We start from the raw sequence: 12121 nt of genomic DNA, 5'->3' as shown, positions 1-12121 counted from the left end.
TCCTCTTCGGGCTAGCCGTCCTTGCTAGCCACCTCCAAGAGATTGTGTTCCTCTTCGGGCTAGCCGTCCTTGCTAGCCACCTCCAAGAGATTGTGTTCCTCTTCGGGCTAGCCGTCCTTGCTAGCCACCTCCAAGAGATTGTGTTCCTCTTCGGGCTAGCCGTCCTTGCTAGCCACCTCCAAGAGCTTGTGTTCCTCTTCAGGCTAGCCGTCCTTGCTAGCCACCTCCAAGAGCTTGTGTTCCTCTACAGGCTAGCCGTCCTTGCTAGCCACCTCTAGAGACTGTGTTCCTCGTCACGCTAGCCGTCCTTGCTAGCCACCTCCAAGAGATTGTGTTCCTCTTCAGGCTAGCCGTCCTTGCTAGCCACCTCCAAGAGCTTGTGTTCCTCTTCAGGCTAGCCGTCCTTGCTAGCCACCTCCAAGAGATTGTGTTCCTCTTCAGGCTAGCCGTCCTTGCTAGCCACCTCCAAGACTGTGTTCCGCTTCGAGCTAGCCGTCTGCTAGCCACCTTCAGAGACTGTATTCCCCTTCAGTGCTAGCCGTCCTTGCTAGCTGCCCTTCAGAGACTGTGTTGCTGACTACCAGCCAGGCCGGCCGTCACCCCGCGGTTCCAGCAGTCCTGCTGACCGCCTGCAGCTGGGGGCTCAACCCTTGGTGAACGGCGGTCGCCGCGGGTGAAGATTCGGGGTGCGCGGCTGTCCTCGGAGGCCTTGCGGGGCCTCAGGGAACCTAAGGGCTCACCAATAACCGAAACAGGACACTTGCAAGTTATCCAGTGAAAACCAGGAAGCAGGTGCTGGGACTCTGTGATCATATCCTCCTGCAGCTTGCAAGATATAAAAGCAAAAGCTGTTTCCCCAAGATTCAGATTCTCTCTTCAGCTGCAAGCAACTCAGATCCACTCACTGCAGAAGCCCTCCTGTCCTGAACATGTGCTTACCTCATGCTGTTCATACTATGTAACAAGGACTTGTAAGTAACATAACTTTTGATCTAGACCTGCTACTTTACCTTACTTAAGCACAGATTATCTGTAAAGATCTCTTAAAACCTACCTCTCGTGTGCAATTGTATATTAAATCAACCTTTTTGAAGCTAAAAATACGGTCTCTTTGTGTTCTGAGTATATGGTATCTTTTATATATACTTAATTTATTGCAATTATCACCTTTGGTGATTGGTGGAGAAATTAATATCTGTCAACAGGCACCTCTTCGTGCTGTCCGCTCTTGTCTCGACACCTCTCAGTGCTGTCCGCTCTCCCCTCGACACCTCTCCGTGCTGTCCTTTTTCACCCACACAATTGGGGCTAATCCATTACCTTAGGAGAACTGCTTTTGCTTATTTGTAACAAGTGATTATTCACAGTACTATTTCCCCAACGGTATCAGAGAAAAACAGTCTGCCCGCTGTATTACAGCTGCTAGTCTCTGTGTACCTTGTTTCACTTCTCCCACACTCAAAGATCCATAACCGTTCAGTTTTAGAATTAGTTAATGACTTGGGATAAACCTGTGGTTCAGTCAATTCCTCTTCTCCTTTCTCTTACTGCCTAGGAGATAGAGGCATTTTCACCACCCTCGCTTGTCAGACACCAATACTGACAACCACCCACAAATGTTCAGACTGACCTCCTTCAGGTAATTAATTCCCACAGTTCCATGAAGCCAGACCGCATCTAGGCATTGTCACTGAGCGGCCCCACATCTCTGGCTTCCCTCTGCAGTCTCTTCCTTTGCCATCTCCCTTTGTCCTGAGCAAAAGAACTCCATTTGCTCCACCTCAGCCTCCTTCATGACATTTTCACTTTTTTCTCCTAGTTTAATCTCCTCCCACTCCATGGAGTCTTCCCCCACCCTCTCTCCCAGGTGCTGCTCCTCCACCTGATTATCCTCCATCTCCCAATCACCTCCTGACTTTACTACCTGCTGGGAGTTGTAGTGCTGTTTCTCTTGTTCCCTCCTCCCTTGCAAGTGCTGCTGGGTTCTGTAGTTCTCTTCCCTTCTTGCAAGTCTCCTACCCCCTTTTCCCCTCAGAGAGTGCTCTTCCTTTCTTGGCTTACTGCCCCTGTCAGCTCTGCTCTGCTTTCCCTCTACATCCTCCTTACATACCCCCCCCCCCCCCCCCCCCCCCCCCCCCCCCCCCCCCCCCCCCCCCCCCCCCCCCCCCCCACCCCCCCCCCCCCCCGCTTAAGAATCTTTTACCCTCCCGGGGCTTGACTCCTTCAACCTCCTGACCGGCCATTCGGGACAAAATATCAACATTCCCCAATAGCTTCCCTGCCCGATGCTCCACCCGGAACTGAAAGGGTTGCAAGGATAGGTACCAACGCATAAGTCTGGCATTAGCGCTTTTCATATGCATTAACCATTTCAGGGGGGCATGATCCGTAATGAGCCTAAAGGGACGTCCCTCTAAGTAGTATTGACACATTTGGGTGGCCCACTTAATAGCCAGACACTCCTTCTCAATTGTGGCGTATCCTTTTTCATGAGGAAGGAGTTTACGGCTCAAATATAACACCGGATGCTCCTCCCCATCATGAATCTGAGAAAGTACTGCCCCCAACCCCTCCCCTGAGGCATCCGTTTGCAGCACGAAAGGTTTTTCCCATTCAACTGCCTTCAACACCGGATCCTCACATAGCGCTAAACGCAAACACTGAAAGGCTTCCTTCTCCTCCTCCCCCCATTTCAACTGATTCAGCCGATTCCCTTTTAACATGTTTGTTAAGGGCTCTGCCTGTGAGGCAAAATGGGGAATGAACCTGCGGTAGTACCCGACCAGCCCAAGAAAACTCCGAAGCCTTTTTTTAGTAGCAGGATAAGAAAATTCCCTAATGCTTTGTACTTTATCCAACAAGGGTTTTACCTGCCCACCCCCCACCTTATAACCCAGAAATTTAACCTCCTGCTGCGCGAAGTGACATTTCTGAGGATTAAGTGTGAGCCCCGCATCCCGGAAAGCTGCTAACACCTTCCTGACCTGCCTCATGTGCGTATCCCAGTCCTCACTATGGATGATGACATCATCCAGATAAGCTGCAGCATAACTCTGATGAGGCCGTAAAACCCTATCTAACAAGCGCTGGCAGGACGCTGCTGCAGAGTTCAATCCAAACGGCATCCTCTTAAATTGAAAGAGCCCCAGGGGAGTAGAAAATGCCGTCTTGGGCCGAGCCTCCGCAGATAAAGGAATCTGCCAATATCCCTTGGTCAAGTCCAGCGTAGAAAGGTACTGGGCCGGCCCCAACCTATCCAATAAATCCTCAATACGTGGCATAGGATAGGCATCTGGAGAGGAGAGGGCATTAACCTGGCGGAAATCAATGCAAAACCGCCAGGTATCATCTTTTTTCGGCACCAGCACCACCAGACTTGACCAAGGGCTACATGATTCTTCAATGATACCATACTCCAACATTTCCTTCACCTGTCTAATCACCTCTTGTTGTTTAACCGGGGACAGCCTATAAGGTCTTTGCCTAACCACCCGGCCATGCTCTGTAACAATCTCGTGCACAATTAAATGCGTCTCCCCCGGACAGGGTGTAAGGACATCCTGGAACTCATCTAGTAGTGCCCCAAGTTCCTGCTGCTGACCCTTATTCAACTCCCCTGCAATGTGGGGTTTCAGGGACTTAAAAATGTCTGAGATCTGAGGCCCCAGATCCTCCTCCGCCGCCTTAGTCCCTCCCCACATCACCTTCCTCTCCCTCCACAACTTTAATACATTCACGTGATATGTTTGCTTTCTCCCCCTCTTATTCATCACCTCATACGTAACTGGCCCCAATTTCCTAGTAATCACCACCGGTCCCCTCCACCTACTTTCAAATTTATGAGGGGCATCCGCTATCATTATTATGACCTTCTCCCCTTCTGCAAACCCTCTCTCTTTCACTCCCCGATCATAATATGATTTCTGGTATTCTTGACTCTTACCCAATCTATCCCGGGCGTAGCCCCCCAACCGTCGCAACCTACCCTTCAGGTCAAAAAGATAAGAGACCACCGTACAGTCTCCTTTATCCGGCGGCACCCATTGTTCTCTCAGAATATCCAAAATTCCCCGAGGGGCCCTCCCGTACATTAACTCAAAAGGAGACACTCCTAATGAAGCCTGCACACTCTCCCTACATGTGTATAAGAAAAAAAGGCAGGAGGCGATCCCACTCATCCATACAGCTCCCCAACCCTCTTCGCAAGAGAGTCTTAAGAGTCTTATTAAATCTCTCTACCAGACCATTGGTCTGAGGATGGTAAGCTGCAGTACGGATGTGTGCAATACCAAACGCTTCCCATACTTGAGCCAATGTACGAGAGAGAAAATTAGTGCCTCTATCCGTAAGCACTTCCCGTGGAAACCCCACCGTACAAAAAATATGAACAAGTTCAGCGGCAATAGCCTTGGCTGACACTGTACGCAGGGGCACAGCCCACGGGAAACGGGTGGCCATATCTAACACCACCAAAATATAGACAAAACCCCTCCGAGACTTGGGAAGCGGTCCTACAATATCCATAGCCAGACGGCCTAGCGGGACCCCAATGCGTGGCAAGGGACATAAAGGCGCCCGCTCTGGCCCCCTTTCAGCTACCTTCTGACAGAGGCCACAGGAATTACAATACCCTTCCACTTCTTTATAAACCCCCGGCCAATAGAACCTTCTCAAAACCTGGTCCAGGGTACCCTGTGCCGCCTTATGCCCCCCCAGAGGGTGATCATGAGCTAATCTCATGATCAGGCTACGAAACCCCTTGGGTATCACCAACTGTTTCTGACACCCCTTCCCTGCTGTCGAATTAACTCTAAATAGCAGCCCCTTCTCCACCACAAAGTGCGGGAAAGAGCCCTCCTCACCTTCCCGGGCCCTACTCCAGGCATATTGCAAGGAACAATCAGCCTCCTGCTCCCTCTGGAAAGAGGGAAACTGCTCTAAGAGCTTCCCCGGGTCCCTTGGAAAATCTCCTTCCCCCTCGACCTCTGTCATTGCCTGCCTTCTTCTCCATTGAGCTCCTTTTTTTTGTCGGCCCCCTTTCCTACTTTTCCCCGGAGTACCTAAAATCTCCGGATGAAAGGGGAAAACCTGATCCAAAGGGAAAACCTCCCCACCCTCCTGCTGAGCATGACTCTGAGCCCTGGTAGTTACAAAGGCTTTCCCCCCCTTCACATATTGGGAAAACGGAGCCCAGTCCCTCCCCAGTATCAGGTCCTGAGGCAGCCGAGGCAACACCGCTACTAATATCCGGTGTGCCCCCATAGGCCCTTTTATGGTCACCCAATGTAAAGGATATCTGGTACTAGCCCCATGAATACATTGAATAGCTACCTCACCAGGACTAGACCCTCCCTGATCGTTCTTTCCCTTACCTATACGGGACCATAACCTCCTCGAAAGCATAGATTGATCCGCTCCCGAGTCTAATAGGGCCTCCACCTTCAACCCCCTCACCTCCACGACCTGAGTAAAGGGATGTGTAACCTGCTTGTAAGAGTGAGAAGTAAAGCCCTCTTTGGCCCTACAATCTTTCCTTAAGTGTCCTTTACACCCACACCTATAGCAAATCCGATCCCCGGCAAACCCCGAGACCTCCACTCCCCTTTCTCCCTTACTAGCCGGTTCACTCCTTGCCTGCAGAGGCCTAGACCCTGTTATAGATCTTTCCTTCCCCGCCCGCACCCCTCCCCCACCCGCATGCTGTGACTCTAGAAAGCATTCCATACTTTTAACTGCTTCATCCAAGGACCCACAGCCCCGCCTAATCAAATCCCTTTTTAATTCTTCTGGTAAGGCCTCCAGAAACTGCTCCAACACCAGCTCTAACATTACTTGTGTCACTGAGCTTTTTTCTGGTTCTAACCACTTGGTGGCCAAATCCTTTAATTTCTGGGCCAAAGCCCTGGGCGTCTCCCCCTCCGCCCACCTCCATTCTCTAAATTTCCTTCGGTAGGACTGCTTACTTAGCCCGTACCTGTCCAGAATAGCCCGTTTAAGCTTAGCATAATCCGCAATCTCAACAGCAGGGAGACTGCGAAAAGCCGCCAAAGCCTCCCCGGACAACGCCGGGGCCAGTCTCATAGTCCATTGCTCCCCTGGCCAGGCTGCAGCAACCGCTACCCGTTCAAATGCCCCCAGGTAATCCTCAATGTCGTCCTTATCAGACAGCTTACCCCAGGGTAACCAGTTCATCCCCATCATGCCTCCTGGCAAAGGTCCTCCTCCAGTTGCAGCTCCCTCTGGCACCGTCGGCCCAGCCTGTACCCGTGCTCCTCCTTTCAACAACTCTTGACAAAGTTCCAGAAGCAGCTGTTGCTGAGCCCTCGAAGCGGCCAAGGAGTCCTCCATCAGTTTGTGTGCCAGTTCCTGTTGTTTTTGGAATTGATGGGCCATGAAGGAAAACATCTCCTTTGGATCCATTGTGCCCGGCCTTCTTCTCCCCTAGACAACACAAAGAAAAACAACATCCAAGTGCAGCTGCTTTTATAGGTTTGCCACCCTGCGGCCCCACACATGCATCAGCAAAATCCCCTTCCGGCCCTGCTATGTGCTCACCGGATAGCCAAGGATTTTGCGCCTTGCTCCTCCTTCTCTTGGAGAACCAGGTAGTTCTGTCGAATCCTACCACTGCCACCAAATGTCAACAGGCACCTCTTCGTGCTGTCCGCTCTTGTCTCGACACCTCTCAGTGCTGTCCGCTCTCCCCTCGACACCTCTCCGTGCTGTCCTTTTTCACCCACATAATTGGGGCTAATCCATCACCTTAGGAGAACTGCTTTTGCTTATTTGTAACAAGTGATTATTCACAGTACTATTTCCCCCAACGGTATCAGAGAAAACCAGTCTGCCCGCTGTATTACAGCTGCTAGTCTCTGTGTACCATGTTTCACTTTTCCCACACTCAAAGATCCATAACCGTTCAGTTTTAGAATTAGTTAATGACTTGGGATAAACCTGTGGTTCAGTCAATTCCTCTTCTCCTTTCTCTTACTGCCTAGGAAATAGAGGCATTTTCACCACCCTCGCTTGTCAGACACCAACACTCTGACAACCACCCACAAATGTTCAGACTGACCTCCTTCAGGTAATTAATTCCCACAGTTCCATGAAGCCAGACCGCATCTAGGCATTGTCACTGAGCGGCCCCACATCTCTGGCTTCCCTCTGCAGTCTCTTCCTTTGCCATCTCCCTTTGTCCTGAGCAAAAGAACTCCATTTGCTCCACCTCAGCCTCCTTCATGACATTTTCACTTTTTTCTCCTAGTTTAATCTCCTCCCACTCCATGGAGTCTTCCCCCACCCTCTCTCCCAGGTGCTGCTCCTCCACCTGATTATCCTCCATCTCCCAATCACCTCCTGACTTTACTACCTGCTGGGAGTTGTAGTGCTGTTTCTCTTGTTCCCTCCTCCCTTGCAAGTGCTGCTGGGTTCTGTAGTTCTCTTCCCTTCTTGCAAGTCTCCTACCCCCTTTTCCCGTCAGAGAGTGCTCTTCCTTTCTTGGCTTACTGCCCCTGTCAGCTCTTCTCTGCTTTCCCTCTACATCCTCCTTACATATCCTAAAACTTATAAATACAGCACCTGCTCTTAAATTATAAACAGTAGCGAGTGCTCTAGAGCTCTTTTCCCCAAGTAAATCATTTCTTGTAACAGAAATATACTTTTTATACTAATTACATGTATACCCTGACCCCTGAGGCAGGCATTGTTTTACGCCAAAACACGGCCTGTGTCGGGTCACTTGTCAATAAAATACTCCTGTTGTCTCAGTCTTGAAGGCCCAGTGTTGTTTTTTTGTTCGCTTAAAAAGATTACTTGCCAGCCTCAGATGTCATACTCAGGTCCATGACAGCGCATGCAGGTCCCTGGAGTAGTTTCATAGTAGGTGCAGTGTACTTCAGACAGGTGGACCCAGGCCCATACCCCCCCCCTCTACCTGTTACATTTCTGGAGGAAACAGCGAGCCCTCCAAAACCCACCACAAACCCTCTGTACCCACATATAGGTGCCCCCTTCACCCGTAAGGGCTATTGTAGTGGTGTACAGCTGGGGGTAGTGGGTTTTGGGGGGCTCAGCACACAAGGTAAGGGAGTTATATACCTTGGAGCATTTTATTAAGTCCACTGCAGTGCCCCCTAGGGTGCCCGATTGCTGTCCTGGCATGCCAGGGGGACCAGCGTACTACAAATGCTGGCTCCTCCCACGTCCAAATGGCTTGAAGTTGGATGTTTTAGACTTGGACGTTTTTGGTTTCGATAGGGTTTTGCTAATATAGAGTTAATCATTCTTACAATTTCTAAACTCTGAAATGTAGATTATCTGACCGTGTGTATTAAAAGTAGAACTAAATGTCCTAGATATGCTCTGGGAGTCAGGCAAGGGCTGACTAACAGTCTAAATGTAACATGTTAGAAATGTAATTGTAATGATAGACACACAGACATTGTTTGTGAAGCTGCACGTAGGCCTTGTAGAAAAAGACATATAAGAGCAGAGGGGAGGAATTTTAGGTCAGACAATCTTTTGACTGATGTTGAATTTTTGTCTCTCTCGCAAGAAACCAAGAAACCTGTTTATGGATTAACCTGCTTGGTCCTTTGGGGGTTTGTGAGTATATTTGGTTAAATTCTTTTAACACACCACAAACCCTCTGTACCCACATATAGGTGCCCCCTTCACCCGTAAGGGCTATTGTAGTGATGTACAGTTGGGGGTAGTGGGTTTTGGGGGGCTCAGCACACAAGGTAAGGGAGTTATATACCTTGGAGCATTTTATTAAGTTCACTGCAGTGCCCCCTAGGGTGCCCGATTGCTGTCCTGGCAAGGGGGACCAGCGTACTACAAATGCTGGCTCCTCCCAAATGGCTTGAATTTGGACATTGGACTTGGAATTTGGAATTTGGACATTGGACATTGAATTTGGAATTTGGACTTGGACGTTTTTGGTTTCGAAAATGGGCGAAAATCAAAAACGTCCAAATCCAAGGACATCCATGGTATTTTCGAACACAAAGATGGACGTCCATCTTTTTTCGAAAATGACCTTTTCCCTGCCTCCGAATTTGGACGTTTTACAAAGATGTCCAAATTCCAACTTAGATGTTTCTTTTGAAAATGCCCCTCTATGATAAACTATCGGTCCAAAGCTCAGCACTAATTAACTTGGTAGAAGGGGTTCTTAGAAGATTAACTAGCACTGAATGAATTCTACCAGTGTTTTCAGCAGCCCATAACTGGATATTTCATCTCAAAATCCAGGAAGAGCATTGTGGTGCTATCCTGTTACTGCTGGAGTGGTCCAGTGGTGTTGTCATGGTAGAGTCTGGACTTACCGGGGCTTTGCAATATTCAGAAGTACTGTCCAGATAACTTTTCTATTAACTAAGGACAGAAAAATAGATGTCCTGGGTAGCGATCCACAGGTTAAAAACCACTACCGTGGTGCATGCTCAGGCATCTCGCAGCAATTTTCGGATTGGCACGCGCTTCCCATGTGCTAAAAAATACATTTTAATTTTTAGCACTGGGAGCATGTTTGGCACAGAAAACACCTACTTTCTGCCCCCAATCAGTTAGTGCTGCTAGATTTCCACTTGCCAACTGATTAGTGGATTATTAGCAGGAAGCCCTTACCGCCTAGAAAATAGGTGCTAGTAAGGGCTCCTGCACTATGGCCATACACTAACAAAGACATTTTTAGTGTAAACTGCTTTATGGAAACATTTAAATTTGAAAACATGCGGCACATGAGTAGCAGACAGTAGACAAAACAATGTAAAATGTATATCATTCTTCCCAGTTTTAAGTGGTATTGTTACAACTCACTCCTATTGGTATCAGTCATAACTTTAGAACACCAAATGTTCTGTTGTGTGTGTAATCAAGGATTTTTGTCCAAATTTGCAAACATAAGAGTTGCCATATTGAGTTAGACCAAAGGTCCATCTAACCTGGTATTCTCTTCCCAACAGTTGTCAATCCAAGTCACAAGTACATAGCAGAATCTCAAAAAGTAGATAGACTCCATGTCCCTTATTTCCAGAGCTAAAAATTAGCTTTCCCCAGGCCTATCTTAATAATGATTTATGGACTTTTCCTCCAGGAATTTGTCTAAACCTTTTTAAAACCCAGCTAACTACTTTTGTGACATCCTCCAACAACAAGTTTCAGAATCTAAACATGCACTGCATGAAAAAAATATTTTTTCCTATTTGACTTAAATGTACTATTTACCGATTTTATGGCATATCCCCTAGTCTTTGTACTTTTTGAAAGAGTAAACAGCCATTTTATGGTTACCTGTTCCTCTCCACTCATGAGTTTACAGACCACTGTCATATTTCTCATCTGCACTTATTTCTCCAAGCTGAAGAGCCCTAACCTTGTTTACATTTCCTCAAATGAGATTCAATCTATCCTCTTAATCATTCAGTCACCCCTCTCTGTACCTTTTCTAATAATTCTATGCAGCCACAAGAATACTACATAATACTTGATGTGCAGCTGAAAAGGATTTAGCCAATAGGGAGTAATTTGGGGGGGAAGGGGGGAGGGTTAGAGGGAAATAGAAGGGGAGAAGGGAGGAGTTAGGAGATAAGTTAGGGATAGGAGGTAAAATATGGTATATGAGCTATGTGGAATGTCACTACGAATGTATATGTTCTTTCTTACAAAAGATTTAAACATAAAAGGGCACCAATAATTAGGCACCTAGAAGATGCCTGGGAGGAGCCTATTCTATAAAAGAACATATACATTCATGTATGTCCTGCAACAGATGCTATTTGTGAGATAATAAGACAATATTTTTCATTATCAGATATGGATACCTGTATAACATGCCCAGAGGACCAATGGCCCAATCAGAAGAGAGATGCCTGCATCCCAAAAGTAATAACCTTCCTGTCCTATGAAGAGCCTTTGGGGATATCTTTGACTTTCATCATAATTTTCTTCTTTCTCATCACTGCTGTTATTCTGGGAATCTTCATTTACTACCAAGACACTCCCATAGTGAAAGCCAACAACCAAGACCTCAGTTACATTCTCCTCATCTCACTCATGCTCTGCTTCCTCTGTTCTTTGATATTCATTGGCCGTCCTGAAAAGGTGACTTGTATTCTCCGACAGATTGTTTTTGGGATCACTTTTTCCATTTCACTCTCCTCTGTATTGGCAAAAACCATCACTGTTGTCATCGCCTTTCAAGCCATCAAACCTGGGAACAAGCTCCGGAAATGGATGGGTTCCAGGTTCTCAAACTCTATAGTTCTTTCCTGTTCCCTTTTTCAGGCTCTTCTCTGTCTCATCTGGTTGTGTACTGCTCCCCCCTTCCCATATCTTAACATGAGATCAGAAACTGGAATAATACTAATTGAATGTAACGAAGGGTCAATAGTTGCATTTTACTGTGTATTAGGATATCTAGGATTTTTGGCTGGTACCAGCTTTATTGTAGCTTTGCTAGCAAGAAATCTACCTGACAGCTTCAATGAAGCCAAATACATCACCTTCAGCATGCTGGTGTTCTGCAGCGTCTGGATCTCCTTCATCCCAACGTATCTGAGCACCAAGGGCAAATACATGGTGGCAGTGGAGATATTTGCTATTTTGGCCTCCAGTGCTGGACTTCTGGGCTGTATCTTTTTCCCTAAGTGCTACATTATTCTGCTGAGGCCTGAAAGGAACAGCAGAAAATACATAACTAAAAACTGAGACTAAAAATGTTTGTAAATGATGGATTAATGTATTATTGTTATCATTTGCTGGGTGAGTCCAAAGTAAAGGATCTGTGTTTTTACCAGAAATTGCATCATTGGTCGAGGCCATCCTAAATTTCACATTTTCTATATTATAGCTAAAATATGATGTTAATACACAATTTGAATATAAAATTTAAGTAAATATAATGGTCAATAACAATTTTGTCTGTGATATCTTATTATTGGATTAATCTTGTATGTGTGAGTAGCTTTTCAACATGTTCCCCCATTCATGTTTATTCAGGTTGCAAAGAACGGGTCCTAAAAAGACCCCAAACTGCTCAAAATACAGTAGCTCAATTTATTTATTTTGGAATGTGTGTAAAATTTAGGTATGGGTCATACACCTAAATTTGTGTGCA

At 47.0% G+C, this 12121-nt stretch overlaps 1 protein-coding gene across 1 annotated transcript in view; it reads left to right on the top strand.

The window, feature by feature from the left end:
• Positions 1-11712, top strand: part of LOC115464991 (vomeronasal type-2 receptor 26-like) — a 66865-nt gene extending 55153 nt beyond the window's left edge. The window contains exon 4 of the mRNA XM_030195386.1: positions 10817-11712. Within this exon, the coding sequence (XP_030051246.1) occupies positions 10817-11712 (896 nt within the window). The remainder of the gene's footprint in view (positions 1-10816) is intronic.
• The last annotated feature ends 409 nt before the right edge of the window (positions 11713-12121 follow it).

This window comes from Microcaecilia unicolor, chromosome 3 (genome assembly GCF_901765095.1).
Source record: "Microcaecilia unicolor chromosome 3, aMicUni1.1, whole genome shotgun sequence".
NCBI classification, from domain to species: Eukaryota; Metazoa; Chordata; class Amphibia; order Gymnophiona; family Siphonopidae; genus Microcaecilia; species Microcaecilia unicolor.
The sequence above is the reverse complement of the archived record's forward strand: the minus strand, read 5'-3'. Positions and strand labels throughout refer to the sequence as shown.